This window comes from Danio rerio, chromosome 5 (genome assembly GCF_052040795.2).
Source record: "Danio rerio strain M-AB ecotype USA chromosome 5, GRCz13ab, whole genome shotgun sequence".
Lineage (NCBI taxonomy): Eukaryota > Metazoa > Chordata > Actinopteri > Cypriniformes > Danionidae > Danio > Danio rerio.
The window spans coordinates 30,116,043-30,131,512 of NC_141025.1; the positions used below are offsets into that span (position 1 = coordinate 30,116,043).

Consider the following 15,470-nt stretch of genomic DNA (forward strand, 5'->3'; position numbering starts at 1 on the left):
AATTATATGAAATGTTTCAAAGCTGCAGTGAATCTGCTCACACAAATCTCTCTGTAACTGGTTCAGATTTGCAGAAAATTGTAGTAGGTTAACAAATAAATATTTGATGGATAGTTACATGCATAATCCAAACATTTTGTGATGTAAGCCTTATGTTACACCTGAAATGACAAGGAAATGTATAGTGATGTTAATAATTAATCAGTCCCTAAACTCAGTGTCTGCAATGTAGAGCCTCCACAGGTTTATATGGACTGCAGACTCCTGCTATAAAGAGAATGACGCTTAACTTTGATTCATACTTCTTTATGCATCCTAACAAGTCCCTACTTACAAAGGGGGTGATGTGTGAGCTGTTTTATTCAAGATGCCTTCGAATAAGCAGACAGATATGCAGACCACCTCAAGTGAGGCTCCAAGTGAGCTGTGCCATTAGCAAAAATGTGATGTGTGAACACTGCTGATCACTGATTGGTCCGAGGGAATAGTCATGATCAGCGTCATTGGATTTGTAAGAAGAGACACCAAATCATGCATATTTAAAAGTCCCCTGAAGTGCACTGAAATGTACACTTTTGTTCAATGTGTCACATAGTGAAGTTTACTTATGAACTGATTATGATTGACAACGACTGGTCCCGCATTAGCTAACACATGATTTACCAATCAGATGAAACCTAACACACTATAAATAACCAGATTTTCTTACCTCATATTTGTCTTAAAAATCCCCCCTTCCACCCCTACTCCTCCTACTTTTTCCTACATAGGGTGACACGGCAGCCCAGTGATTTGAACTGTAGCGTCACATCAAGAAGGTCACAAGATCAAGTAAATACTAGGCCAGTTAATTTTTATGTGTAGTGTTTACATGTTCTCCCCGTGCTCGCATGGGTTTTCCTTGGGTTCAAACAGTCCACAGTCCAAAGACATGCAACATAAGTGAATTGACTAAACCAAATAGATGAGGTAACACTTACACTTTAAAAAAATCGTCATTTTACTTTTTTTCGGCACCCCAGCAGCCGGAAAAAAAACTTAAAACAGCGGCCGTTAATTTACAGACATTTGCTGTAAAATAACAGACAGTAAATTACATAAATACTGTTATTTTAAGGAAATGTCTTTAACTTAATGACAATTATTTTACGTAAAAAAACGTAACAGTGTTACGGTTTTAGCAGTGTAAGTGTGAACTCTCAAATAAAACATGATAGAGTGGCACATATATGGCACATTTCCACTGAGTGGTATGGTACGGTATGGTATGGTGTATTTTTATGGATGTTTTCACTGTCAAAGGGTACCTAAAAGCGAACCGTACCATACCACATTTTGGTCACCCTTTGCAAAAGGTACCTAGCACAAAAAAATAAAAAAATAAATTAGTTAATAAACAAAAGGCAAAGCTAGACGCACAGCTGAATGCTATTGGTTTACAAAGATACATAATTCGCAGAAACAGGATAATGAAAGCAATGGAAGTGCCATTTTAAAATACACAGCTGAGACAATACACCGTAATAATATATACATATAATAAGAAGCCATGGTCGACCTGAGCTCAAACAAAACTTTGTCGTCATCTTGATGAACAGCCACAAACCAAGAAGAACAAAAACTGCTGTGTCCAGTTGTTTTACGAGCCCGTCTAAAAATGCAAGCGGTTTCACTGTCTCCAGAGAGCTTGCGCGCGTCTATATTTGAAATAACAAACTTCTTGAGCTCACATTAATAAGGTGCGTGCGATTATGGAAGCACTTCTAATATCTGATGCTTTCAGGAGGAGACAAACACGAGAGTGAAGTGCAAAAATCCAAAGGAGAAGCCGGAAAAAACAGAGCAGCAAATGATGCTAACTGCAGCATAAAACATGAAAAATCTGTCACGTTTGATTATTACCATCGCCTTTTGCACTGTGAACTCGGAATGACTGAATTACTTTCTAACAGAGGTTATATGTGCTGGTGAAGATTAAAGACACATATGAGAGGTTTGCACCAACCGTGGGCTATATTTCGAGTTGTTTCTGAACCCAAATAAGGACTAAATATATGCTGTGTGTAGTTTCTTTTGGAATTGGTAACATATCAGAGACTTTAAGTGGCTGTATGTGTACATATATGTTGCATTTATTTATTTACTTATTTTACATAATTGCAGACATTACAGTAGGCTATTTTCATTGATCTTGGTACTGACCTGTACCGACCCATACCGTACTGTACCTCTCAGTGAAAACGGGCTAATAGTACCTTGTCCTCTTTTGGAAGAAAATGATGACAGATCTTCATTTTTTGGGTGAACTCTTTGTTTAAGTGGTACTAAACTAGTGTAAATGTAAACAGAACAGAGCAAGACCTTTTTTTTGTTTGTTCTTTTTTTGGCGAAACGACAGGAAAAAAAAAATAATTGGGTCACTTGAGCCAAGCCATGTAAATGCGACCTATAAGAGCTTGGATCTGTCCCAAATTGAAAGTGAAACACCTTAAGGAGCAATAGCTATGTTGGACTTCAGACATGACCCATATACATTTTAGTGAGTCTTCTTACTAGACCATTTTATCACTCTATTTCCATCCTCGAATGCCTCCGGCTGTCCCTCTGTGTTCTCCAGGTGGGACTTAATGAAACAACCATATACGATTTGAACAAAGTTATTCAGGCCTTCCCCCTAAACACACAAAGAGTCATCACATTCATCTGTCAGCTAGAGATGTGCCGGACACCAGCAGTGTTGAGGCACAGATAAATGTGTCTGACGGACATCCACCACAGATCCAGGTGAGCCCAGCTCATCTCTAAGGGAAACGAACATTAATTAGGCCCAGTGATGAGCTACGCAGATGGGACAGATGCCGGGCCATCAGTCAGTTTTACCTCCAGCATGGCGAAAGTTTAATCTGCATGGCTCTGAGGTAAGCAGACAGAGAAAGGGCTTTCGGGAAGAGGCCTGGGAGGTGGCTTGAAGGAAAATGTGGTTGAGTAGAAAGGAATTATGGATTGAGTTCAAAGGCCAGGATTTTTGCCAGAAGCTCCATCTGTTTAAGAGCTGGTAGGAGGATCAAAACTTTGCGGTCTGCAGTGAGGTAGACAGCTTTGTAATATATTACATACACACCATCATTCAAAATTTTGGAGTGAGTAAAATTTAGCAAAGAAACATTACATGGATTTAAATTGATCTCTCAAATAATTTCTGTTCAATTGAACTTTTTTGTCCAAGATATAAGTGTAAATATATGTATTATAATCTTTACCAACATGTTAGGCAGTTTTCAACTTTAATAATTATAAGAAAAAGTTACTTAAGCTCAAAATCAGCCTAAAAAATATATATTTCTGAAAAGTTCCTTTGCCATCATCTTTATGAATGACATTAAAAAAATACATATACATATATTTACCCATTTAAGATACATCTTTTAAAATTTTAAAATCATCTTTTTGGACAGAACTGTGTGTAGGTAAAATGTGCCCAATATCATATTGGGGTGATAAAAATACAACAAGTCTCTTTTTTTTTTTTATTTCCTGAGGTTAAAATGGGATTTAAATCCCTCCCATTTTTAGGCCCACCACAACATGACATAGGAGTGTGGTTTCCCCTCTCACAGAATTGAATGACAGCCATGACCATGACTACATGTCTCCTTAGTAACACGTATAATCATAACAACAATACAGGATGAGCACAAAGCAACCAGGATTAAAAGATCTGTTGCGCTCTCTGTGATCATCAATCATCATCAAATCTGATCAAGTGTGTGTGTGTCTGTGTGTGTGTGTGTGTGTGTGTGTGTGTACATGAACTTTGTAATGACATTGTGTGTGACTCATCGTTGCAACTCGACAACACATACATCATGATATGTGAGATCTGCTTCCTTCATGTCTGTCACTGTGCTGTTTATCTAACGGAGCTGAAGTGGAGATTAAGGCACACTCTGACAGGCACGTGGGAATGGCGGGCGAGGAGAACGACCATTAAAAGCACAGGCAACAAAAACAGCTTGTTCAGAGCAGAAAATCCCAATATTCGTAAAGCTATAGTAAATAATTTGAGGGGTAGTCCAACATTTTTTGTAGAGAGGTGCATGGATACCTTAAAGATATCGTAGACCCAGAATGACTTTTGCCCAAGCTTACACATACTTGGTGATCCCTGTCCCTTAAACCACATGAATAAAGCTGAATCACAGTGGATACAGAGCTGTATCATGCAGGCAGACGGGTGATTGTTAAAAACTGGAAATCTTCCAGTAGACTTCAGATCTTCGAGTGGATCTCAGAGTTAGGATGAGTTGCAGCTTTTAAAAAACTCTACAGTTTACATGGAAAGATTGAAATTTATTTTGTTAAATGGGGAAAATTTCTACATTTCTGTGACCCACAATGTTAGCAAATATGTAACCAGTCAAATAAATAATTAAGGCTATGATATTAGCAACACCCCACCCTTTTATTTTTTATTTTTTCTCTTGTATGTGTTTTGGTTTACTTACTCATTTTATATGGTGTTATTTATTTATTGTATGTATTTATTTTGTATTTTTCTACTTTATGTTAATGCTCTGTAGTTGATATTCATGTGCATTATTTCAAATAAGAAAAATCAATAAAGAGTTCAAATAATTAAAAAATGATCTGAGGGGTGTTTTAAGCTGAAACTTTACAGACAAATTCTGGAGACACAAAAGACTAATCCTAAATCTTGAAAAAGGAGTCAAGTAGGTGCCTTTTAAAACATAAAAAAAATTTGGCCTATGTCTTGGATTAAATGGTGTTGCTGACACTCAATTTAGAAAAATAAAAAATATATATGATAACCTATTAACAAAAAGTCAACCAAGTGGTTTTGTTGCCAGTTAAAGGTCAATAATATTAAAATAATTCATTCATACATACATGCATACAAATTGATAAGGAAACACACACACGCAAAAATTTCTCTGATTCTCACAGGACTGTACTCAAGCACTTCATACATTGTAAATGCTTCATCTTCAACTTTATATATTTCTGCTTGTAGTGTCTATAAGAAAGAGAGTTTGGTATTGATGTATTGATGAGGAGACTGGGGGTTTAGATGAACTCATTACAGAGCAGGACCTGTGGTCCACTGACAAAAGGTTCAAATTAAGAAGCAACCTAACACTAAAACCCACACAATTATAGAAAGAGCTAACTGAAAAGCCTCTACAATAAAACATGCAGTCAATCTTTCATCTCTTAGCCATGAGGGCAATTCGTCATCAGCTGTACACCTAACAAAACACTTCAAAGGCCAGGGGGAGATTTATGACTTCTTGAAATACAGTAAGGTTCATATGCAGCAAAGACTCATAATAACTGGGTCTGATGATTGAATTATGTAATTATGCAGGGGAAAAAGTGGGAGCTTTTCCTTGGTGTTTCTGGGAATGCTGAGGTAAATTTCTTAGCAAATGGGTATAAGTGTGTATGTTTTGGTTGTAAAACAATCTTTCTACCATAAGCTGTTCAAGATATCAGCAGACAGAAATGCTTTTAAATTCCACAAGTTAAAATGTCCTTCATAACATACACTGTAAATTCAAATGTCCTAGTTTCACACTTACTACTGCCTGCAATCTGAATTTCTATCAAGTGCACACATGTAATGTCTCTAGACTCTAGAAAATTATATTTCAGTTCTCAGTATTACTACTATTTTTTAAAAGTGTCTGTAAAATTTAAGAAAAATTCACAATCAATTATTTCTAATAATTTAATATTGCCACTGGATTTCAAACCAGAAAAATAGAAATATAATAAAACATTTAATAAAGTTAAAAGAGTAAAATGGGATGAAACAAATAAGACTTTAACCCTTGTGCACTGTTCACTACCCTTTTGTTAAGTTAGGGATGAAAACATCCACTAAATTAAACTGCTATAAAAATTCATCAGATTCTTTTTTTTTTTCAATTATTTTGCATAAATCTGTTTAACCCCAGGCCTGATCAAAACTGCTAAATGTTTTTAAAAATTACAGAATTTTTAATTAATAAATTGCCAAGTTCACAAATGATGTCACTGATTTTGTGAAAAATACACACAAAATGATGTATTTTCAATTTAAAAAGTAAGAGTGGACTGGATTTTTAAACCCTTTTTTTACAGTCTTGGATGCAAAGGATTAGTAACAACATCGCCTTTGATGCATTTTTAGATTTTCATTTTATCTCCCTAATTTACTTTTGGTGGCTGTTTTCGCCCTATTGACATTGACTGCATGTGATGGTGCATAAATACACAGTCTTTGTTTTTATTTACTACACGTAGTTCTGAGAGCTGAGATGCATATTTTGATTTTCTCAGACACATCAAGGTAAGTGTGTAAAGGTCACACTCACAGACACACATACACAGACTTTAATTTGTTGTTATACTCCATATAAAAGCCAGAAACAAAGCTTTTTTTTTTTTTTTTTTTTTTTTTTTGCACAGGCCTATATAAGGGTTAATGGTGCCAATTGATAATCAACTTACAATTGTACTCTTCCCAGCAGGGAAAAACACCAACAATCAAAACAATACATGATTATATGGTGTCATGGCTTTGTGATCAAATAAATGTGGTTATAATGGAAGCCAAGGGCAAAAACAGCCACCAACAGTAAATTAGGGAGAAAAAAAATTAAATCAATCAAAAACAATGCAAAGGTAATGCTGTTTCACATGTCCAAGACTTTGATAAAAGGTAAAAAAAATCCAGTCCACAATTACTTTTTATATTGAAAATATATCATTTTGTGTTTTTCACCAAATCAGTGACATCGTTTGTGAATTTGACAATTAAAGAGTTAAAATCCAGTAAATTTTCTAAGCAATTTAGTAGTTTTGATCAGGAATATGATTTATGCGAAAAAGAAATAAAAAAAAAATGTATCTGATACATTTTTACAGCAATTTAATTAGTGGATGTTTTCATCTGGAACATAATAAAAGGGTAGTAAATTTACCCAGAGTGTATTGATTGAGTTTTTTTTTTTTTATTCAAATAATTTTCTCAAAAAATGTGTAAAAATAAAATTTGGCACCACAAATCATCCTTCTAGCTAAAACACAGAAAAAAAGGTTATAGCCGAATTACTGTAAGACTCAAAAGCACCCTGTAAACACCCCCACAGGACATAAGGGTTATATAAATTGCTAAAATAAAAACCTGACCTCTTAGCACTCCTTTGCATTTACCTGACCCCGTTTTAAAACCCCCTGCTCTTCCGCAAAACAAAATAAAAGAGAAAATGTGATGACAGCCTTGATCAGTTAATGGCACCACACAAGCACAGTCCCAAACCACTTGAATCTATCTTTTGACTCGTGACGTCAAAAGCAACACGCAGACAAAAACATCTTCAACTTTGAGCTATTAAGAGCCCTCCAAAAGGGCCCACCAAAAAATGAACACTGGTACAACATTTACTAGACTTGAAATACGATGATGTATAATCAAATCTGTATCCACTGTTAAAGCCATTAATGGATAAAGATGCTCCCTTTTTTTAGAGACAGATGGTGTAGTTGCAGCATTGACCACCGGGGGCCGAACGGCTATTTACTCTACAAAACACTACAGAACGGGCTGCACTGGCACAGTGGGTAGCAAGTTAGCCTCATAGCAAGAAGGTCGCTGGTTCAAGCCTCGGCTGAGTCAGTTGGCATTTCTGTGTTCTCCCCGTGTTCACGTGGGTTTCCTCTGTGTGCTCCAGTTTGTGCCAGTCCACAAACATGTGGTATAGGTAAATTAGGTGAGCTAAATTGTGTGTAGTGTATGTATATGAATGAGTGTGTATGGATGTTTTCCAGTGATGGGTTGCAGCTAGAAGGGCATCCGCTGAGTAAAACATACGCTGGATAAGTTGGTGGTTCATTCCGCTGTGCCGACCCCAGATTAATAAAGGGACTGAAAATGAATGAACGAATGAGAACTATAGAACAGGGTGATGATCTGAGAGGCTCGATTTGTGTTAAAAATATCCCGAAAAGTATTAATGTTATATTTATATTCTACATATTACTAAAGCACAACAGCAGCCTGTTTACAATCATTAGATATAATCAGGGCCGGAGTGGGACTCCTTTTTAAGCCTTCGACCGGCCCACCTCAGTTCACAACAGACTATATTAAAATAAGCTAATTTCCAATTCAATTTCTTATTACACTATCACGTCTTTTTCAAGAAAACAGCTGCTTTAGAACTTCAAATGTTCAACAACCTTACAGTTTTATATGTCTCAACAATAAAAATGGAAGAAAAAAATAAAAAAAGAATTACTCCGGTGAGGATCAAACACAGATCAATGAAGTCGTGACGCAACGTGCTAACCGCTCGACCCCAATAGCGCTGTTATGCTTTAGTGGCCAGAATGATAATTATATCATCATTACCCTGCAAGCTATATTTTGCTCACAGGGCTGTAAGACGATAAATAAGAAGAGCGGAGCTGAGGCAAAATAATGGATAAAAAGAGTGAGGCTATGGTCAAATAATTAAATAAATGAAAAAAAAAGTGCAACTGCGACTGCTGCTTTCTCCGTTCGCCAAGCTGGAGAGGAACAGTCTGCGCAAATGGAGCGCAGAGTGGGTGTCATCGACTACAGCTCTCATCTGATTGGCCTTGAAGTTACGAATTGCCCTGCCTCTGGCAGGACAGTCTCAAAAATACACACACACGTATCAAGGGGGAGTCGTACGTGAAAGAGGATTTGCACATTCTCATTCAGGATGAACTCGCAAGTTTAAAACATTCAAAACTTTTTGTACACTCTTATACATTTGTAAATGGTGTTTTGCATTTGTGAAACGTTTTTTATGAAAATGTATTTTTATTTTGTGCATGTGAAATTTTTTTGTGAATATAAATAAATATTTTATGCACGTGAATTTGATTTTATGCAAGTGAATTTGGCTACGCATGTGTACATTGTGCCTTTTGCGTGAATTTCTGAGTGAGTCTTTTCTGACTCCATAGGTTTCGGGGGGCCACTGTGATCGAATAAGCACTATACCAAAGTTGGCAACGCAGGGGTGTTACAGACTGTATCAGAAAGCTGAAGGTGAAATTACGGGAGGTTTCCAAAAGATAAATAAAAAAAAAAACAGGGGGGTGGCGGGAGAAGGGTCTGAAATACGGTAGACTACTGGGGAAAATCTTGAGTGTTGGCAGGTATATAAAGGTATTAACCCAAACCAAAACCTCACCAAAATTCTCCCTCTCTTCTCTGATGGGATGGAGGGCCAAATCAAAGCCCTAGTTTGGATATCTCTGCTATAAAATTTTTAGTTTTAACAAAGCTCCCAGTCCAAAACCTTTAAATTTCTGTCATCAAATAAATGATCCTTGTCACTTCTGTTCAGACACAACACTCTTATCCCAATGCTCGATAAATAAAGCATGTCAATGTGGTGTTGTCCTTCTAATCTCACAAATTATGATAAGAAATGTCTGACGTTTTGTTGCCAGAGAAAGTAAACAGCAACCCAGACATGAGACGATTACAAATCAACCCTTTTTTTAAAAAAATTTTGCCATGCAACAGAGCAGCAAGAATAGAAATGAACAGTTGTGGACATGCACAAGCACGGAGCTGCATTACCAAAAAGGTGACGTAAAATATTCATCTCCGATGTTGAAGTTAAAGCTCTGAATAAGTCATGCACAAGAGGTTACAAAGAGGGAAACGTCTAGACTGATAAAACCATGCAAAGTCAACAAAAGAACAAACAAATGCAAAGGATTGATTATTATGAGCGAAACAATCCATTTCCACAGATTAAAGCGCAGTGATGCAAGGGTATAGACTCAACCCTCTGATATTTTCCAAAAAGTCTGCCTGGCCAGCTCATTCTCTGGCCGACTGGAGAAAAAGGAAGCATCTTTCATCTTTCTGTCGATGGATGAAAGCCAAAATGTTAAGAGCTCGCTCAATCTTTTATGAGGCCAGCTTTGGATTAAGTGCAGCTTTGTTTCAACATTTTCCAGTTTGGCATGGGCCACAACGGCCAATATACTGGCACCACAAATTTAATTAGACAACCGGAATATGGTCACGTCACAACTACAGCAAGACACTTGTGGCATTTCCAAAAACTAAACTCAAACATCATCACTTCTGAAATGTTTTCAAGTGAGCAGTTGAAGAATATTCCCAGTCAAAACACAATGACTTGCAGACTGAAAGGTGATTAACTTTCCTGTCAGATGTCAGGTGGTATGTAAATTTTGGCCCATTAAGTAAGACATAATTACTGATGAAGCAGTGACTGGCTGAGTCACTGATTGACTGATGAGTTCCTTGAAACCTTATTAATAAATCATTGCACACTGCTCGCATCCAAAAGTGTCATTTCGACTGAAAAAAAAATTAAAAGTGTAAGAAATTGGCTCACGCCTGAGACGAGGTACAAATAATTGCAATGAAGTCAAAGCCGGCTCTCTAATATTTGCCAAGTCAATTTTACAGGTTGTGAATCAAGATGTTTTACCTTCAGTCCGCTGTACTCGGCAGCAGAGCCTCGGTCCACTCCAGTAATATAAATGCCCAGAGCGTATTCAGCACCACCTCGGATCATCAGACCCAAAGATCGGCCATCATCCAGTGAGATATTCACCTGAGAAATATACACACACACACCTTTTTAGCATTTTATCATGCTCATCTCACTTGTTTATGCATACACTAACAAGTCCTCGCAGTTGTGCATCTCCTAGAGCAATCTAACCATACGTGTCCAATTCATTCTCTATGGGAGCTTAGCATTAGGTTTCCACGGGAATCATTGGATTGACAGCTGAGAAGGGGTTGAGAGTGTCAAGAAGTTCATCTTTATACAAATGAGCTGGAAAAACAGCAATGATGTCTGTCACAAGCATTTTAAAACCTACCGATAATGCTGAAGCTAATGGTTGAGTCAATGCCTAAAACTCAGACTGTCACATTTCAGATTTTTTTCCCTTTCTTTCTTTTTATTATTATTATTTTGAAACTGATAATAATAATGATTTTGAGTTTTTAACATTTAACTATGATCAACTTTAAATCATAGCTGCGACATGATTCAAATAACAGTCTTTTCAATTAAAAACTGAGATAGACAATATTCTATTTGCACTATTTCTATTTCTATATTACTATATTCTATTTCTAGTGCACTACAAACTTGGAAGTGTGCCAACAGTGTAATTGCAAATCAAATGTAGCTGTTAATAAGCTCAGCAGAAAAGAAAATGTGAGAAATATAAAAGCACATCGTATGGATACCAACTTTATTCTATAAATTTAGTATTGGACAAGAAAATAAAAAGTCTTGGTGAAAGAGCTATGGGCATCACAGAGAACTAGCAATGCCCGTAAACACAACTTGAAAGCAATTTTGTCAGGACGCTCTAAAAATGTAAGACCTTAAAGAAATTGGAAAATAAGCATATTTTTAATTTGGGCAACTATCCATTTACTATTTACATTCACCAGCCATTTTATTAGGTAGATTTGTCCAACTGCTCATTAAGGCAAATTTCTAATCAGCCAATCACATGGCAGCAACTCAGTGTATTTAGGCATGTAGACATGGTCAAGCCGATCTGCAGCAGTTCAAATCGAGCAACACAAAGGGGAAGAAAGGTGATTTAAGAGACTTTGAAGGTGGCATGGTTGTTGGTGTCAGACAGGCTGGTCTGAGTATTTCAGAAACTGCTGATCTATTAGGATTTTCACACACAACCATCTCAAGGGTTTAAAGACAATGGTAAGAAATAGAGAAAATATCCAGTGAGTGGCAGTTCTGAATATGCAAATGCCTTATTGATACTAGAGGTCAGAGAAGAATGGCCAGACTGGTTCCAGCTGATAGAAAGGCAACAGTAACAGAACCTCAAATAACTACTCGTTACAACAGAGGTATGCAGAAGAGCATCTCTGAAAGCACAACATCTCAAACCTTGAGAAGGACCTTGTCACTCCTGTCAGCTAAGAGCAGGAAACTGAGGCTACAATTTGCACTGGCTCACCAAAATCGGACAACAGAAGATTGGAAAAATGTTGCCTGGTCTGATGAGTCTCGATTTCTGCTGTGACATTCAGATGGTAGAGTCAGAATTTGGCGTCAACATGTAAGCATCAATCCATCCTGCCTTGTAACAATGGTTTAGGTTGGTGGTGGTAATGTATTAGTGAGGGGGATACTTTACAGCCTACCTAAGTATTGTTGCTGACCTTGTCCATCCCTTTTTGACCACAGTGCACCCATCTTCTGATGGCTACTTCCAGCAGGATAACATGCCATGTCATAAAGTGTGAATCATCTCAGACTGTTTTTTTGAACATGACAATGAGTTCACTGTTCTCAAATGGCCTCCACAGTCACCAGACTTAATCCAATAGAGCACTTTTGGGATGTGGTGAAACAAGAGATTCGTATCATTCATGTGCAGCCGACAAATCTGCAGCAACTGAGTGATGCTATAATGTCAATATGGACCAAAATCTCTGAGGAATATGTCCAGTACCTTGTTGAATCACGAAGGATTAAGGCAGTCCTGAAGGCAAAAGAGGGTCCAACCTGGTACTAGTAAGGTGTACCTAATAAAGTGTATAATAGATGATGAAATAAATGCATCAAAGCTGCAAAAAGTATACTATGCCTTTAAATGCAGTTATATATTAGGTTTTCATCTTTAATAGATAGGATAGTCGAGAGTATAGACAGGAAATTGTGGGCAGCAGAGAGAGGGGAAGGATCAGCATAGGACCTTGAGGTAGAAATCAAACTCGGGTCACTGTGAACACCGGAGTGCCATCTAACCACTACATCAATGGCGCCAATCATTTTGTATAGTTTGTACAAATTTGCATATATTACAAGTTTAAGCAATACTATTAAGTTGTAATACTATTACATATTATTAGTAATACATAAAAAAGCCAAAGGCAAAAACAGCAACAACAACAAAAGAATGGTTAAAAAAAAACACTTTAAAATTTCAGTATTTAAAAGCAATCATATTTTACAAACCAGACGCACCTATAATTTGTCTGTATCATTTCCAGCATATTAAGTGGACACTCAGGAAAAAAAGATTATGTGTTGGTGGATGGGATCATTTACCTCCTATCTGGAAATGTTTGCACACTTAATTTTGCTCATCAGTTATGGATGCCCATTATGGAAAAAAGCCGCTAAGGCAATGAAGACATGGTGACTATAAATTTACCCACCCACCCATCAGGACTTTACTGATGCTTCACTTGAATGAAATTCCAATAGGATTCAAGTATGGGATACAGCACAACCAACCGCTGCGTTCTCCGAACCCCAATGAACAATTACCAGCAAATCAAATAAAGCTGTGTTTATTACCTCTCTGAGAGCTCGATCTTTGACGTGATTATGTTACATCAGTTTTTATTCATCTTGCATCGTTTAGCACTAACAAAATCAGCAGACAGCCAGAATTCAAATATGATTCTCTTCAGTATTATTCAGACTACGAAGGAGGTGGGTTCTGCATATGAAAGGTAATGAAACAGACAGTGCCTGACCTTTTCCCAGATAAGTCTGATTGGTTAAACTGTAGTGATAAATGTAAAGTATTGCTGACTGGAAAGTTTTAGTTGAAACTGACATACATTTGATTAAGCTCTGTTCTGTAGACAGTGCTAAAATACATGCATTATTAAACATACATGCATACAGGTCAACAAACAACCGTCCTTTTTCACACTTCATGCATTACACGTAGTGTGATAAATGGGGAATATGGATTTGGCTAGTTCATCTGCACTCAAATGATAGTTCAGATGGGTCAAATCAATCACACTGACGTAAAGAGCATTCCAGGTGAGTTGGGCCTAAAGCGTGCCTGAAATACTGTTTGCAGCAGCTCCCGAGTCAAGCCAAAACCGCACAAATCCCCCGCTAAAGACTCACTGCAGCGAGCATGCTCCACTGCCTCCATCCAAAACATATAGATCACTGTCAGAGCTTGTAATTAGGACTATCTAGAGTCATCCATAATCAAATCTCAAGAAACGAACTGTTTTTGTTGTTGCATTAACTACTGTCTGGAGTTTAGACAGCTATTACGAGTGAAAAGCTCCATTTCATAGGTTTTTATAGTGTAGGTGGATTAACCTAAATGTTATACAGTTAGAAAACACTCCACAGAATCCAAACAAAATAAGAGATTATAAAAAATGTATGTAAGTATTTTCTATTCCTGAAAAGTCTATTTTAAATACCAGAGGTTCTAATATAATGATCTAGGCGCAAAGTCTAAAGTGCACGGTGCAAAAACATTAAGGGCATGTTTGAATCTACTTTTGCTATTTTAAAAACAGATAAATACGCTCTGCATCCCAGCGCATGGTCTAACAGGGTTGTGCTTATTCTTTAAATGAGTTATGGGTAAGTTGAGCATAACGTGCATTAAATCAATCTCATCTCCCATTCTCTTTAAGAGTCAGTTGCGTTGTGCCATGGCGCATTTGCTATTTACATGGAAAGAAAGTGGAAAAACTGAACACTTCACTAGTGAGAAAACGGAGCATCTGCAGTGCAAAAATAAAGAACGAGCCTCCTCCATTCTGCCTTTTTACTTTCTCTTTATCTTTACTTTTTTTCTCCTTCACTTTCGTGGATAAGGAAACAGTATTGTATTCACTCCATTAATAACATCCATTAGTCTACATATTAATTTTGTTTATTAAGAGCAAAGATTTGTTTTAAAACTATTTCTAAATTGAGTTTTAATTTCCAGCAAATGAATACATAAACAATAAGAATTAAGTGTGGTCAAAAAACGTTATATACAAACACACGTCCTATTCTTATGCCCCATTTGATGATGCAGAGATCTTCAAAATCCGACAAGTGGATAAAAAAAAAACACCCTGAGCTATACAGAAAGCATGGAGGCAGTAGTTTTTATATTTATGTAGAAAATAATAATTTTTGCAACATTTTAAATTCTTTAATTTGTGTATTAAGCAATGTGAAAGCATTTGGACCTGCACAGGTGCAAAACTAAAGCAATCTTTGCTGGACTTTAGACCAGATTTTAGTTGTTCTATGGCGTGGTCTATTTGGGTGCCAACTTTGCACCTTAACACTTCTCCTTTATAGACCAGCACACCCATGAGTCCACAAAGTGGCACAAATAATTTTGATATTTAAACAACGCAGAGCAAAACAGGAAATTTACTGTTGCGCTGGTCTGAAAATAGCAACAAAATGCACCAAGCATGTCTTGCGCCTTATTGTGCCAGGAGTATGGTAGGGCGCCAGATGTTTACATATTTGATAATTATTGAATTCGTCAAAACTTGATTTTGATTCCGAATGCTGTGTTGTTGCCTGGATGGTCCATGGTTGTTTTTGTGAGCCATTCACTGTGTTTGCTTCTTGAAAATAAGTGAATGTATTCAATTTCATATGTTATTTTCA

General features: G+C 36.9%; 1 protein-coding gene across 1 annotated transcript in view; it reads right to left on the reverse strand.

Moving 5' to 3' along the window:
- whrnb (whirlin b) overlaps nucleotides 1–15,470 on the reverse strand; it is a 112,285-nt gene that overhangs the window by 59,443 nt on the left and 37,372 nt on the right. Inside the window, exon 3 of the mRNA XM_087253551.1 lies at nucleotides 10,515–10,640. Within this exon, the coding sequence (XP_087109677.1) occupies nucleotides 10,515–10,640 (126 nt within the window). The remainder of the gene's footprint in view (nucleotides 1–10,514; nucleotides 10,641–15,470) is intronic.